Genomic DNA, 14,781 nt, shown 5'->3' with positions numbered 1-14,781 from the left:
GTTCTGAGTCTACCAAGGCTATATATACAGGAGGTAGTGTTTTAATCGGAAAATAGATACTTTAAAGAGTTGATATTTAAATTGATGTTTAGAGGGGGAAAAATAGGTATTTTGGGGGAGACAAAAGGAAAGAAAAGCATTGGAAAAATAGAAAAACATAGAAGATACATTCAAACTTACAGGCATAAGAGACCATGGGAAATCTCAAGTGATTCAATTACAAATGGTAAATGGAGAGGATGGTGGGAAGGATGCTAAAAGAAGCTGATTCAACAGTTTAGTGTCAAATTATGGATAACCTCACAATTCATGGCCTGAAAGGTAATGAAAAGCAACTCCTGGGTTTTAAGCCTCAGCCTGATATGATCATCTCTGCATTTCAAAATTTAGTGGCTGGACTGTAAAAGGAAGAAACCAGAAATAAGAACACAAGTTAAGAGGCAACTCAATAGGCCAGACAAGGATAACACAGCTGAACTGAAGAAATGGTGGTGAAATAAGAGATGAAGATGAAAATGATAAAGTGGGTAAGGAAGACATTTAGGAGTTAGACTAGGAAATAATTAGTGATCAACAGGATATAAAGTGTAAGGGGAAAAAAAGTAGAAAAGCTTTCAAGTTAACAGCCTGGGTACCTGGGGGGATGGTGGGCTTCTCACAAGGAATGTAAGTCAAAACACACATTTAAAAGATTAATTTTAAACCCGCTAAATATGACAGCTGCATATCATTCCAGTAAAAATGTTTACTGAACTCCTGAATAAATAATAGCAGTCCCTAAATAAACTCAACTTACAGAGATCTTCTCCAAAAAACACACTCTAATAAAACTGTCAAAAATCAAGAACAAAGAAAGAATCTTACATGCAGCAAGAGAAAAAATACTTGTAACTTACAAGACAAGCTCCATAATGCCATCAGTGGATTTCTCAGTAGGAATCTTACAGTCCAGAAAAGAGTGGGATGATATATTCAAAGTGCTGAAAGAAAAACCTACCAATACTCTACCTGGCAAAGCTGTCCTTTAGAAATTAAGGAGAAATAAAGACTTTTCCAGACAACAACTGAAGAAATTCATCACCACTAGACCTGCCTTACAAGCAAGAAAAGCTGAAAGGTGTTCTTTAAGCTGAAATGGAAGGATACTAATGAGTCACAGGAAAACATGAAAATATACAACACACTGGAAAAGCTAAGTATATGGTCAAATTCAGAATATTCTAATACAGTAATTACACAGTGTTGACCACTTTACACTATTAAAAACGTTAAAGGACATAAGAATTAAAAATAATTATAATGACATCAATTTGTTAATGAATACACAATATAAAAAGTAAATTGTGACCTCAAAAACAAAACGCAAGGAGTGAAAGAGTAGTCTTTGTATGCAAACGAAGGTAAGTTATTATCAGCATAAAATAGACTGTTTAATCAATAAGATATTTTACATAAACCTCATGACACCCACAAAGCAAAAACCTACAGTAGATATACAAAAGATAAAGAGGAGGGAATCAAAGTATATCACTATGGAAAATCATCAATTCAAAGAGGAAGATAGGATAAGAGAGAAAACAAAAGAACCATAAAATAGCCAAAAAATAATAAGATGTATTAGCAAGTCCTTATCCATAACTACTCTCAATGTAAATGGATTAAATTCTCCAACGGAATGGCTGGATGGATTAAAAAAAAAACCAACTATACACGCCACTTACAAGAGACTCACTTCAGCTTTATGGGCCCATATGGGCTCAGAGAAGGAATGGAAAAAGACGATCCATCAAGTGAAAACCAAAAGTGAGCAGGGGTAGCTATACTTATACCCAACAAATAGACTTTAAATCAAAAGGTGTAGCAAGAAATAAAGGAGACCACTATATAAAGATAAAGGGTAAATTCATCAAGATGATATAATAATCACAAATATATATGCACCCAACATCAAAGCACTCGAATATATTAAACAAATATTAACCAATCTGAAGGGAGAAACAGACAAGAATATAATAGTAGGGGACTTCAACAGCCCACTTTCAGCAATAGATGTGTCATCCAGTCAGATAACCAATAAGGAAATGTTGGACTTGAACTATTCTCTTGACCAAGTGGGCCTAACAGACAACGGAACATGCCATCCAACAGCAACACAATACAAGTGTTCTCAAGTACATACAGAACATTCTCTAGGATATATCATAAATATTGGGCTACAAACAAGTCTTAACAAATTTAAAAAGACTAAAATCATACCAAGTATCTTTCCCAACCACAACAGTATGAAAGTAGAAACCAATTACAGGAAGAAAACTGAAAAATTCACAAATATGTGGAAATTAAACAATATACTCCTGAGCAACCAATGGATCAAAGAAGGAATCAAAAGGAAAATAAAAAAAGTCTTGAAACAAACAAAAATGGAACACAATATACCAAAACTAGTAGGATGCAGCAAAAGCAGTTCTAAGATGAAGTTTATAGTTATAAAAGCCAACATTAAGAAAAAAGAAAGATCTCAAGTAAAGAAGCTAACTTCACACCTCAAGGAACTAGAAGAACAAACTAAGCCCAAAGTTAGCAGAAGGTAGGAAATAATAAAGATCACAGACTGTTGCGGGAATGTAAATTGTTACAACTACTACAGAAAATAGTATGGAGGTTCCTCAAAAAATTAAAAATATAATTATCATATGACTCAGCAATCCCACCTCTGGGTATATACACAAAGGAAATGAAATCAGGATCTTGAAGAGATATTTGCACCTCCATGTTCACAGCAGCATTATTCACAATAGCCAAGATATGGAAACAACCTACGCATCTGTGTGTGGGTGAATGGATAAAGCAGATGTGAGACATATATTGCCATATATACAATACAATACAATATTATTAAGCCACAAGAAAGAAGGAAATCTTGCTATGTGCAATGACATGGATAAACCTCAAGGGCATTATGTTAAATAAAGTAATTCTGACAAAGAAAGATAGATATTGTATAACCTCACTTGCATGAGGAATCTAAAAAGCTGAAGTCATTGAAACATATTAGAACAGTGGTTGCATGACCTGAGGATGGGGGAAACGGTGAGATGTTGGTCAAGAGGTACAAACTTCTAGTTATAAGGTAAATGAGTTCTGGGGATCCAGTGTGCAGCATGGTGACTATCATTAACAATACTGTATTATACACTTGCAAGCTGCTAAGAGAAGAAATCTTAAATGCTTTTACACTCTGCCCCGAAACATGTAAAATGTAATTATGTGAGGTGACTAAGGTGTTAACTAACCCTATTGTGGTAATTAGTTCACAACAGATGTATGTATCAAATCATCACACTGTATACCTTAAACTTACTCAATTATGTATGTGAATTATATTTCAATAAAGCTGGGGAATTTTAAAAAATAAATAAAATAAATGCAGAGTACTTGGCACACAGTAAGAAAAGGAAAGGAAACAAACAGAATAAATTAAAAGAGAAAGAAAAATCAGATTAAAACTCAAAAGTAAAAGTAAATTTAAAAAACAAGTGTAGAAATTGATGAAACTGAAATGAACTGGAAATAAATGCACAATAGAGAATATCAAGAAGTCAAAAGTTGAATTTGAGAAAGAACAATAATATTCATAAACCCCCCAGCAAGACTGATCAAGAGAAGATACACATTGTCAGTATCAAGAATGAAAAAGATTCATCACTACAGATCTTACAGACATTGAAAAATTTGAATAGTTAAATGAAATGGGAGCATTCCTAGAAAAAAAGACAAAGAAAGAACTGCAGATAAAAAATATGAATACTTCTATATGTTTAAAAGAGAATGGAGCTATAATTAAGTCTTCCTGCAAAGAAAACCTGAGGCCTAGGTGGCTTCATGTGTGACATCTTCAAAAATAATAAAGAAGAAATAACACTCAACTTGCAAACTTTGTTAGCTAATAGGAAAAGAGACATCATTTCCCATTTTTATGAAATTATCAAAATCTTGGTTCTAAATTTTGACAAAAATATTGTAAAAATAATAGCTTGCGAATATTAATGCATTAGAGATCTATTTATTTATTCTTATATTGAGATTAAAGCAATATTAAAAATACAGATTTTTTTTTAAAAACTGGAATAAATTCACATAAATATTCTATGTGAACAAAGGAGAAAAGTAACCTATACTTACTTACAAAGATTAGTCAGTTTTGGTCTAATAATTCTATAATATTAAAACCAGCTAAAGGTTAATATATTTTATATTTCATTTATTATAACTGATCTGGTAACAAAGAACTTTTTGCGAAAGCCTCAGAGGGCTTTTTATTTTATGAGTCAGTTGATTTGGACATTCTTATATAATAGTTTATTTCTCTCTTTGAAAATCCTTTTAGAAGCATCAAGAGAGTTTCTTCTAATTAGCATCACTTTCATCGGGTCCCACTTATGAAAGCTGGGTGTGCATACATGTGATGCTAAAAACTGCCGCCTGTCCTGCCAGGGAGCTCATGAAAGGGATGGCTGCTGGCCACCAGGACCTGTCTCATGGTTACTTTGTACTTGACAAAGAATGATGAAGAACTTTCTGAAATTAATCCTGGCAGCCCAAGAATTAAATTAATGCCAAGAGCAGTAAAATGTCGTCATATAATTTTGAAAAGACACAATCGGTCTTTTCTAGAAGATTTTTAGAATTTTATATGGACAAAATGTAATACTACATTTTAATACTATTGTTGTACTACTACAAATTAATCAGGTTGAGGGAATCTTATTGATCTCAATAAAAAGACAAAACTAGTATATATGATATCTCAGTGGGGGTGTGTGTGTATCATATGGCTAGCCTCCTCTGGTTGAATGGGGAATGGGATATGAGTCTGGCTGCCCATGTCTGAAATACATCTGCACACATCAATAACAAGTATTTATTAAGAACATAATGGATGATCATAACTGATCAGTGGCAATTGATATTAAAATAACTTCTGCTTATGTAGTACTTTTACTTTCAAAGATTTTCACATCTATTAACTCATTTTTTTCTTCACAATAACCTGTAAAATATTTGATAATTGTAGATATCATCCTCGTAAGATTGTGAATAGACTACTCTTTCTTATTTAGCATTGTTATTTTTTCCTCTAAATCCTCAAGCTTAATTATTATAAAAAGTCTTGTTTTGTTTTGGTGGAGTCAATAAAAGGGGCTGAATGGTCCTCAAAGCTTTGAGATACCAGATTCAGGATTAAGCCATGTCTATATGCGTGTGTACAAAAATCTGTTAGATTTCAAGACTAGTGCACTTTAATAACAATCCATTAAAAGGACCTAGTTGACCTTGTCTCCTTCCCATGCACTTTTGCTGACACTCTCCATTCATTCTGATACAGTCTCCTGGTATTTAGGAATCTTATGAACGATGGTGCAGCCTGCTATGCTCCCCACCCCACCAAAGATCAGACTCTTCAGATAACATGCCACACTCCAAACTTTTCACAGATTTTACTCATTAACATTTTCACAGCTCCTTGATTTCACTAGGTATTTGTTTGTCTTAATCTAACAAGTTAAACTATGGGAAGGTATAAATTGCTCTGAATTGTTTGATATATGAACTCAACTGAGAAAACTGCATCTATCAACGGAACTGGGGAGGCAGTAGTTTCTCACTTAAAGAGAGAATAAGTGGAAGTAGAGATTTAGATGGTGTGGCAGGAAGGCACAAGTCTTCGTGGTACTCCTTCAGTCAGACCTCTTTAGTCAACTGCTTCCACCATCTACCAGTCAAGCTGCCTGGGAACACAATGGCTAAGGAGGCAGTGTGCTCTGCCTGAATGTACTCACAGGTCGCCGTGGATGAGTCCGTAGATCTGTGGCATGCTCTGATGATAGATTCCTCTCAAAATAACTATGAGGAGAATCACCACAAAAACTGGAAGTCCCCAACTCAGAAGGAAAAACAGCAGATAGCGCCTTTCTGTGTGTTCATCATTCATCACCAGCACATACCAGAAATTCACAGACTAAGGAAAGAAACAGAACATGAAATGAACAGGCTCTGGTCTAATGGCACAGGACACACACTCACCTGGCTTAGACATATTACTGACCAAAGGGCCAGGATCTACTCAATAACTATAGTTTTGATTTGATTTTTTTTAAGTTAGTTCACACATTCATTCTTTCATATACCCAAGAAATTCAGGACACCTCAAAAGTCCGGAAACATTGGGAAATACTGAGTTTATTTATTGTACTTTTTATTTTTCTTAATTTGTTTTGATTTACTCAGTCATAATCATCTGATTGTTCTGTCAATGTGTCTTTGAAGAAATACGCACTGGTATTCAAACCTACTTCCCACGTGGACAACTTCATGATGATGATGAGGTAAAAAGCCCTATGTTCCAGACTTTTAAACAACTTTTACTTATTCAGGGCTTATCACATGGTAAGTCCAGACACCGTTTCAGGGAATGGGGATACAGATATGACAGCAGCCCCAGTCTCAATCTCCAGTGGGAGATATAGACAAGTAAACAGAAGCTGACTGCACAGAGAAAAATGTACTGAGATCAGGTAGGTGTTGTGGCCATTTTTCTCTCTCAATTTATACTCTCCCTTTTCATTGATTCACTTGACAAATATTTATTAAATGCTTACTGAATCTCAAAGGCCAGTCTAGGCACTGGGGATATAGCAATAACAGAGATGGTAGAGGTATTTACTTTCTTGACTTTTAGTTTCCGAACAAATGGGAAAGAAATCATTAAGAAAAATACTTACATTTATATCATACTTTATATCTATTATTTCTTATCCTATTAAGATAAAAATATAAAAGGGACAAGTGTATAGACAGTGAGTGGGATGAAGGGACGTATCAGAAGGAACTTTAGGCCTGGAAATGTTATTATTGGCCCCAAATCACACCTAGTGTGTATATAAGCCAAATCTAGAACTTACATATTCTGCCTTCTAGTGTTCCTTTCTCATAAAAGCACTGATGTTTAATTACCATTTATTACAGAAACATTAAATGTCATATCATACATATTTCACACAGTGATACTTATTTACTAGATAAATCTCCTTTCTCAATTTTGAGTACAATGAATTATATATGTATATTTTTATACGGCACTGGGATAACTTTGGGCAAGTGACAACAATCCCAGAGCCCGTTTCTAAATGCGTACAACAAAGTTATTATAAACATTACAGAAAACATTTACATATAAGGTGCTAAGCACGTAACTACCACTGGAAAATGTTACCACCTCCCTTAGATCTCTTAACAGGATGTCAGACAGTGTGAAAGACAAAAGATAAAAAGTTTAGACCAAAAGTAAGTAGTGATACAACAGAAACTCTTCTATGGGAAAAACAGCACACCTAATATTTGTGGGAAGGTTTTCAGATACTGTTTACTGAGGCTTCCAAGTAAGATTCTATCTGGACCAAATTTGCCTTGAGGAATTAGTACTGATTGGCCTAAACCAAGAAAGAATAAAAATGTTGGGTTACTTGGAGATTTTTGTCTCTGAATTTTATTTCCTGTCAGCACTCCATATCTTTATGTACATCTCCTTATATCTGTAATTATGAAGCATGTTTTGAGTTGTTGCTTATGTAAATTTGTTCTAACTTCTTTTTTACAAATTATTAGATCCAAGAAGACTTTTTTTCCTCCTTCCTACCATTAGTATAGAGACATGACCCAAATAGGTGGGGCTGTATCAAGTGTCTGATGCTGGGGTGATCAATACTGCCTTTTTAGAGAATGAAAATCCATGCAAAGTAAGGATGATTAACTATTTACCAGAATAAAAGTACTGATTATTTATTTGAAACAGATGTTTGTGTGTATCCACATAACATGGTAACTCAGTGGAAGAACCAAGAAGGAGAATACAGGTTGGTAAATGACTTTTAAGTTGATTCGTCATGATAAAGATCTGGGCATTTCCAAAATGTCGACTTGTACACAGACGGACTTTAGTTCCGTCAGTTAGAGTCACTGAGCCTTTCAGCAGCTGTCTGACCTTTACCACAGGCTCAGATAAGACTGAGACAAATGTAACTGCCTGTTAGATTTATACATGCAATGCTTCTGCTCCAAAGAGTTCAAGGTACAATATACTCAGTCAAACAAAATGAGCTCCAAATGCCATATGTTTTTGTCAATTAAAAAAACAAAACAAAACAAAACTCTTTTCTTCTCAAGACAATCCAATCACTGAGGTATACTCTGAGGACAGTATTTACCATTATATGACTTTTATTTTTTTTGCTATAGAATGAAACATTATGTAATGAAACAACATTTAATTATTTTAGCAATACTATATGCCCCAAACCTAAGATTTGTTTTGACTGATTCACTTCAAGTGTTACTTGAATTTTAAAATATTTTAATGTGTATGTTATTCTGCACAGTAGATACATTTGGGGATATATGCCTAAGTCATCAGCTCACTCTCTTTGAACTCTGGCTCCCTACTCCCACTCCCCCAACCCCTGCCAACATATCACAGTGACTCAGGACTCCGCACCTCTGCCCATAGCTGTTATCTGGAGGAGAAGCCTGACTGACCCAGGCCGGACCAACCATTTACCATGAAATTCCCTGCAATTTTGTGATAGTCGAAGCTGGTCAAATGACAAAAGATAAACATATAAACTTTAATGGCGAAGGCAGCCAAAAGTACAGTGAAGAGAGAAAGTGTGTTTGAAGACTAAGCCGTCCATTCTTGCTCACAGTCCCTTGACTTATGGCACTTGGGTTCAATGAGTTATTCTATATGCTTGTTTGAATATTATCCTTTTATAATTTGAATTGCTTAAATGAACTTCACCTAGTTTTTCTTCACTGTTCTAAAAAAAAGCTGAGACATACACTGTTATTTGGAAGCACTTGGGATAAAATCTCCAGTTTTTGCCATTCTTCTGCAGTAAGAAGGCAGTGGAGCATGTGACTATATTCCTTTCCCTGTAATCATGGCTCCTCCTTTGTAATTGAAGGCAAGAGTATTAAGAGATCATTGTTTGCATAATTACTTTTATGTTGACAGATATCTAGCAAATGTGATCTGCGTGTCTCAGTTATCTGTGTATTTGTCCAATATTAGAACCAAAAGAATTATGAAAATTCAGTACAAGTTTAAGGGTGTCACTCTCACCAATATGCTTCATACCAACTGACCACGGCTTACCACATTTAACAGATTTTCCGCTAAAGACTAAATGTGAACTGAAATCTCAGTATCTAGGTCCCTAGTTTCATTTCTATTCTAAGCTTTAAAAATAAGAACCATCTTATGGACCATCTCAAGACATCTTATTTAGAAATAAGAAAGGTGAGACAGTGAGAGAAAAACAGCTTTTCCATATTTGGGTTAGTGATAGAACTTGGAACAGAACACAAGTCCAAAGCATCACATGAAGACTATAGTTAAGACTTATTTCCATAGAAATTCACGCAGATACTGACAATATTATTATTTGCACAAGGACTTATTTCTTGTCCTCGTTTTCCCCTACTCATTTTATGTGCCAGTGGAGATGCATATTCCTGGTTCGAGTACGGATATAAGTCGTTCTCTCTCCCTCTTCACTTCTTGCTCACACTAAATGAAAAATTTTAAAGGTTAATCAGAAAAAAATGGCTGAAACATACCTGGGAGCTGTGTTAGATTAATTTTTGTATACACATTGTAGTACCCAGCAAAATGCTCTGCATGCAACCTCTACTGAGAAATATCAAACAAATGAAAATGTACATAATTTCAGTATTTAACACTTTTTGTTGAATGTAACAACTATTTCATAATTTGCTTTAGTTATTGAGTTTATTCACTCACATACTACCTTGCAAGAAAGAATTTTAGAACTGACTGGATTGAACTCCTAATGAAGGGGGTCAAAGTTAACCAGTGGAAACTTAAAAACGTTAAATGCAACAGCTTAAGTGAGGAAGAATGGAACAAATACTTACTAATTGGGTAATAAATGTAGACTCCACATTAAACTATACCTCATTTAATCAAGAAAGCTGCTTTTCTAAGTTTTATTATGCGTATGTTTTTGTTTTGTTTTCTCTTTTACACAGAAGGACACTGGGGATGGGAGAAGTACATTTCCCATAATCAGGAACCGAGGCTGTTAGAATTTAAATTGATTCTGATTAAGATGCAAACTAACCAACTGAAATACCCAGATATACCTATTCAAATATATGGGAATAAACTACAAGATTGTGTGTCTGTAAGCATATTTACTTACATTCCTATATGGACATGTCTATTTATCTTTACAGGAACATTTTTAGTGACTACCATTACTACTTTTTAAGTGTCCGTGCAGGAAAACTGAAGATATACTTTACTTGTTGGATTATCACAGGTCATAAATGCAATGCTTTCATATGCTCCATGAGCACATATTTATTACTTTGCTCATATAATATACACTAATGTAATACATATTATTATATTTATAAAATATAAAAGATAAATGCATTTTCTTAAGTTCAAATAGGCTGCTTAAGTCCCATAAATTTTCAAAGTATGTGAGTAAGATCAGTATCTAGCCTGTTGTTTAATATTTGGCTATTAGTTGTGTCACCAGAGGCCCTGGACTGAAATATAGCATCAAGTTTAGTCAGAGATCACGGATGCTATTAATTCTGTCATTACCATACGTTCTTAGTCATTCACTTCAGCAGAGGGTCTAAGAAATGTTACCACTCGCCCTTGCTCCTGTTAGTCTCCCTCTTAGCAATCTTTGCAGGGCTTTTTGAGGAATAGAGAATTCAGCATTTCCTGAGTATGTCATTTTTATCTTGGTAATTACCAGCCTGTTGTCCTCAATACCTTTGATGTCCCCCCAAATCAAATCAATGACGAAGGAAAAACACAGCTAATATTAGCATTTCCCTTCCTGTTGCTATGCTCTGGCACCAAGTAGCCTTTCTACCAAAGAATAAATCAGAGGTACATTTGCTTCTTCGGAGCCTAATTTTACAGAGAAATTAAGGCACAAGAGGAGAATGTTCAAGTACCATTGTGAAATGATTCCTAATTTTATTCCCATTTTAAAAATACATTCCTCAAGTAAGCTTTAGTTTCAAAATTAAACATTATATTTTTGAGTAAGCTATGTCCTTTGGCATGAAATGAACAGACTCCAAGGACAACTCAAGTTTGGATGTTGATCATAATTGAAGCAGATTGTTAGATAATTTAATGTGGTGACAGGAAATGATCATAAAACTGGGCCAAATGAATATACAGGTAAAATGAAGTTTCTATTTACCTATATTATATACTGATATCTCAAATAATTTACTTGTGACTTATTTCCTTCACAGATTAACTCATGGTCTGGCAATCCACCTGGTAGCATGTTTCACATAGACGTTAACAGCAAAGACATTAGTTCTAGGAATTTATTCTATGTATATTCTATAAGTAAACAAATGTTCAGAGTGCAAGGATGTTCCAGGGAACGTTGTTTACAATAGGAAAAATACCTAGAAATATGCAGTATTTCATTAATAGGAGACTAGAAAAATAAATTATGGAATAGCTATATTATAGAATGGAAAAAAAGCAGTTGTATGGGGTAAGTTTATATATATAAACAAAATATATATTTACACTATATATAAATATATATGCATTCACGAACATATACTCATGACGTGCACATACGTGCTTTTTCATCTATTTGTAAATATTTATATATTTGTGGACTATATCTGGAACCATACACAGGAAACCATTAACAGTTTACCTTTGGGAGTAGGGTAGACAGTAGAGCAGAGGGTGGAGAGTATATAAAATAGAGAGAAACGGATGTACTTTCCATTTTACATTTCTCTACAGTGTATGACTATGTTTTGTACCATTAGTATATGCCATTTCTAAAATGAAAGCAAATCAAAACAGAAAAAGAGAGAAAAACAGAACAATAACAACTAGGAAAATAGAGTAAAGCATTACAAGAGTTTAAGTTCTCAGTGTCAATTTTTCTTGCAGTGGACATAACCCTGCTGTTTGAAGGAAGTGGGAAGTTGCTTCAGTAATTTCACAGAGGGATCCTACGTGAAGCACAAACAGAAGGGTAACTCAATTTCCTTGGCCAAGAAGGGACTTCATGAATTTTATACTTCTAAAAAAATAAGCAAAATAATTTGTTACACTGTTTCCATCATGCACAATATGACTTCCCTGTCAAAGAAAGGGGAAGCCTAAAGAAACAGTCAAGGCACTAGCTCTGGAGGTCGCTCTGAGCCACTTTACTGAGTACTTCAGTAAAGAGTTCAGAGGTTATCAGCTTGCTAAGGCTTTGCAGCTCGTTAGTGCCTGCCTCACACTTTTAGCCCACTCTTTCCACTATATCTAGCTAATTCTCTTTTGTAAAAAAAAAAAAAAAAGATGTAAATCATATTGGAAAAAAGTATTTAACATGTTTCAAAATCTATGAATTATTAGTCTACATATTTACTTAGATAAAAATAAGGCTAAATATATATGGAGTGTGCAGTCTGTACCAGGATCCATTCCAAGCTCTTTCCATGTGTTAATTCATTTTGTCTTTCCACAGTCCTCAGAGAGGTACCATTATCACAAATCTGATCATTCAGGTAAGAAAATCCAGACTTGGAGAAGTTACATAGCATCTTTACCAACAAAACTGTTCTTTACCTCCTCTAAAATAGAATCCAATTTCACTATAATGTATTAAAAGTCTGACATAAAAGTAAAATAACTTTTCAAGATAAATTCATTTAAATACATTTATTCTAAGATTGAATATATAATGCAGACCAAAATAAATGATAATTCTGACATGCTTATTAGCCCAATGATTAAAAGCCAGTGATAACTTTTTTGTCATTATAAGCTATGCATACACATACACATATCAAATTCTTTCCTATACTGCTAAACATTTTTAAGTAGAATTATTAAAATGTTAATATTCTCTCAATTTTTTTCAACTTTGTTCAACTTTTTTCAACTTTGTTCAAGACTGGATTAATAGTGGTCTAACCTTCTACATAATGTTTTAAAAATGAATTTCAGTTTTTAAAAAAAGACTTTAGCAGACTGTATTTTATAAAAGGGAAAACACAGGTTAGTAAAGTGACAGCCTCTGACCACAAAGTAACTCATTAGAGGTAACCTACCTAGAATCAGAAGTTATTGAGTTTTTCCTTTGTGGTCACACCACAAACCATGAAAAATGTGTGGTTTACCATCTGAAACATATTAAACTTCACTGGTACTTTAAATAGTTTGCCTAAACCATTAGCCATAGAGAAATCTAATTAGTTTACTAAATATGCATCAGCCACAATCATATTTATTCCAGACTTGAAGAAGAGATATAGAATACACCAGTCTCTATTAAGTTGGGTGAAATTTTATATGCCATCCTGCTAACACCCTCCATCTAAATCCGTCTAAAACATGTTGGAAAGTTGGTCTTTTCCCTGTTTGAATATACTGCAGTGACTGGATGCTCTCTACTTTTAGAAACAGCTTCATCAACTTTGACATTTTTATTGGCTCTAAAAATCTTAATGCGAATCAAAATTTGCTTCCCTAATTTTTGACCCATTTGTTCTGGTTCTTCCAAATATAATCCATTCTTTCTCTCCTATAGCAGCCCTCCCAGTATTTGCAGGCAGTTATCACATCTTCCTAAGTTCTTTCCAGGTTAGTTACCTCTAGCTGCCTCCAAGTTTCCTATAGGACTGTTTCCCAACTTCTCATTGGCTGGTTAATGTTCCTGCTAACAGTGGTTACAGGGCCCCAAGGCTGTCTGAATACTGTAGATAACAATGTAAACATGGCTCCCTCAGCTGCCTCCATAGTGTTATTAATCTAAGCCAGGTCTGTGTTGTTTTTGTAGTTACTATAGTTGCTATGTTTTAAGCAATCTGTTAACACATTTGATTGCCACTGAGTTTGAGTTAAATGAACATTTCACGTTGTTTACAGTAACCTCCGTCAGATAATGTCTCTTTCACTCTCATTTTCAATCTGTCACAGTGCAATTTCTCTATATTCGCTCTACTTATACTCCTAACATGGGCAGCTTGCTGTTTTAGCTATCTTTTCAGCTCTGCATCGTCTGCATACCTGATAAGACAGCTTCCTATGTCTTCATCTAGGTCATTCATCAAAAACTGAATAGGTCAGGGACATGGACAAAGACCTTCAGCAAACTGCTATGAACCTCAGTTCAGGCAGATAAATGACATCATACACAGGGTGCACATAAAAATCTCAGCTTAGACAGACTGCTAAAGAGAATTAGAGAATACAGCAAATGCTATCTTAATTTCAGCAAATATTTGTTTTATGTCATATGGTTTAGATTTATTTTCTAATTGTTGGGGGGTTGGAGAACACCATAAACTTTCCATAAATAGAGCTGCTATAAAAAAGAATTTTGTGAGGTAGGATTATCCCCATATGCAGATTTAGAAACAAACCTAGGAGAGAGTCAATAACTTGATTAAAAAGGTTACAAAGATAATGACAGAGCCAGAATTCAAACTCAGATGCAGGCCTCCAATTGTTCCAACTATTTCTGTCAACTAAATAGTTCTGTTCTCTGCTCCTATCATACCTGGGAAAATATCCTTTCCTTGAATCTGTATGGTATTTTCTCATAATAGTATCACCTCACTTTCCTCAAATATTGCTAGATGGTGGAAATCCCACATAATTCTTATTCAACAAGAACAAAGAATATGCAATAGTCTGAA

General features: G+C 34.5%; 1 protein-coding gene across 1 annotated transcript in view; it reads right to left on the bottom strand.

Moving 5' to 3' along the window:
• The window catches only part of ADGRV1 (adhesion G protein-coupled receptor V1), a 471,409-nt gene that overhangs the window by 143,822 nt on the left and 312,806 nt on the right, over nt 1–14,781 (bottom strand). The window contains exon 85 of the mRNA XM_032475997.1: nt 5,841–6,019. Within this exon, the coding sequence (XP_032331888.1) occupies nt 5,841–6,019 (179 nt within the window). The remainder of the gene's footprint in view (nt 1–5,840; nt 6,020–14,781) is intronic.

This window comes from Camelus ferus, chromosome 3 (assembly GCF_009834535.1).
Source record: "Camelus ferus isolate YT-003-E chromosome 3, BCGSAC_Cfer_1.0, whole genome shotgun sequence".
In the NCBI taxonomy this organism is placed as follows: domain Eukaryota; kingdom Metazoa; phylum Chordata; class Mammalia; order Artiodactyla; family Camelidae; genus Camelus; species Camelus ferus.
This window is presented reverse-complemented; position numbering and strand designations above follow the sequence as displayed.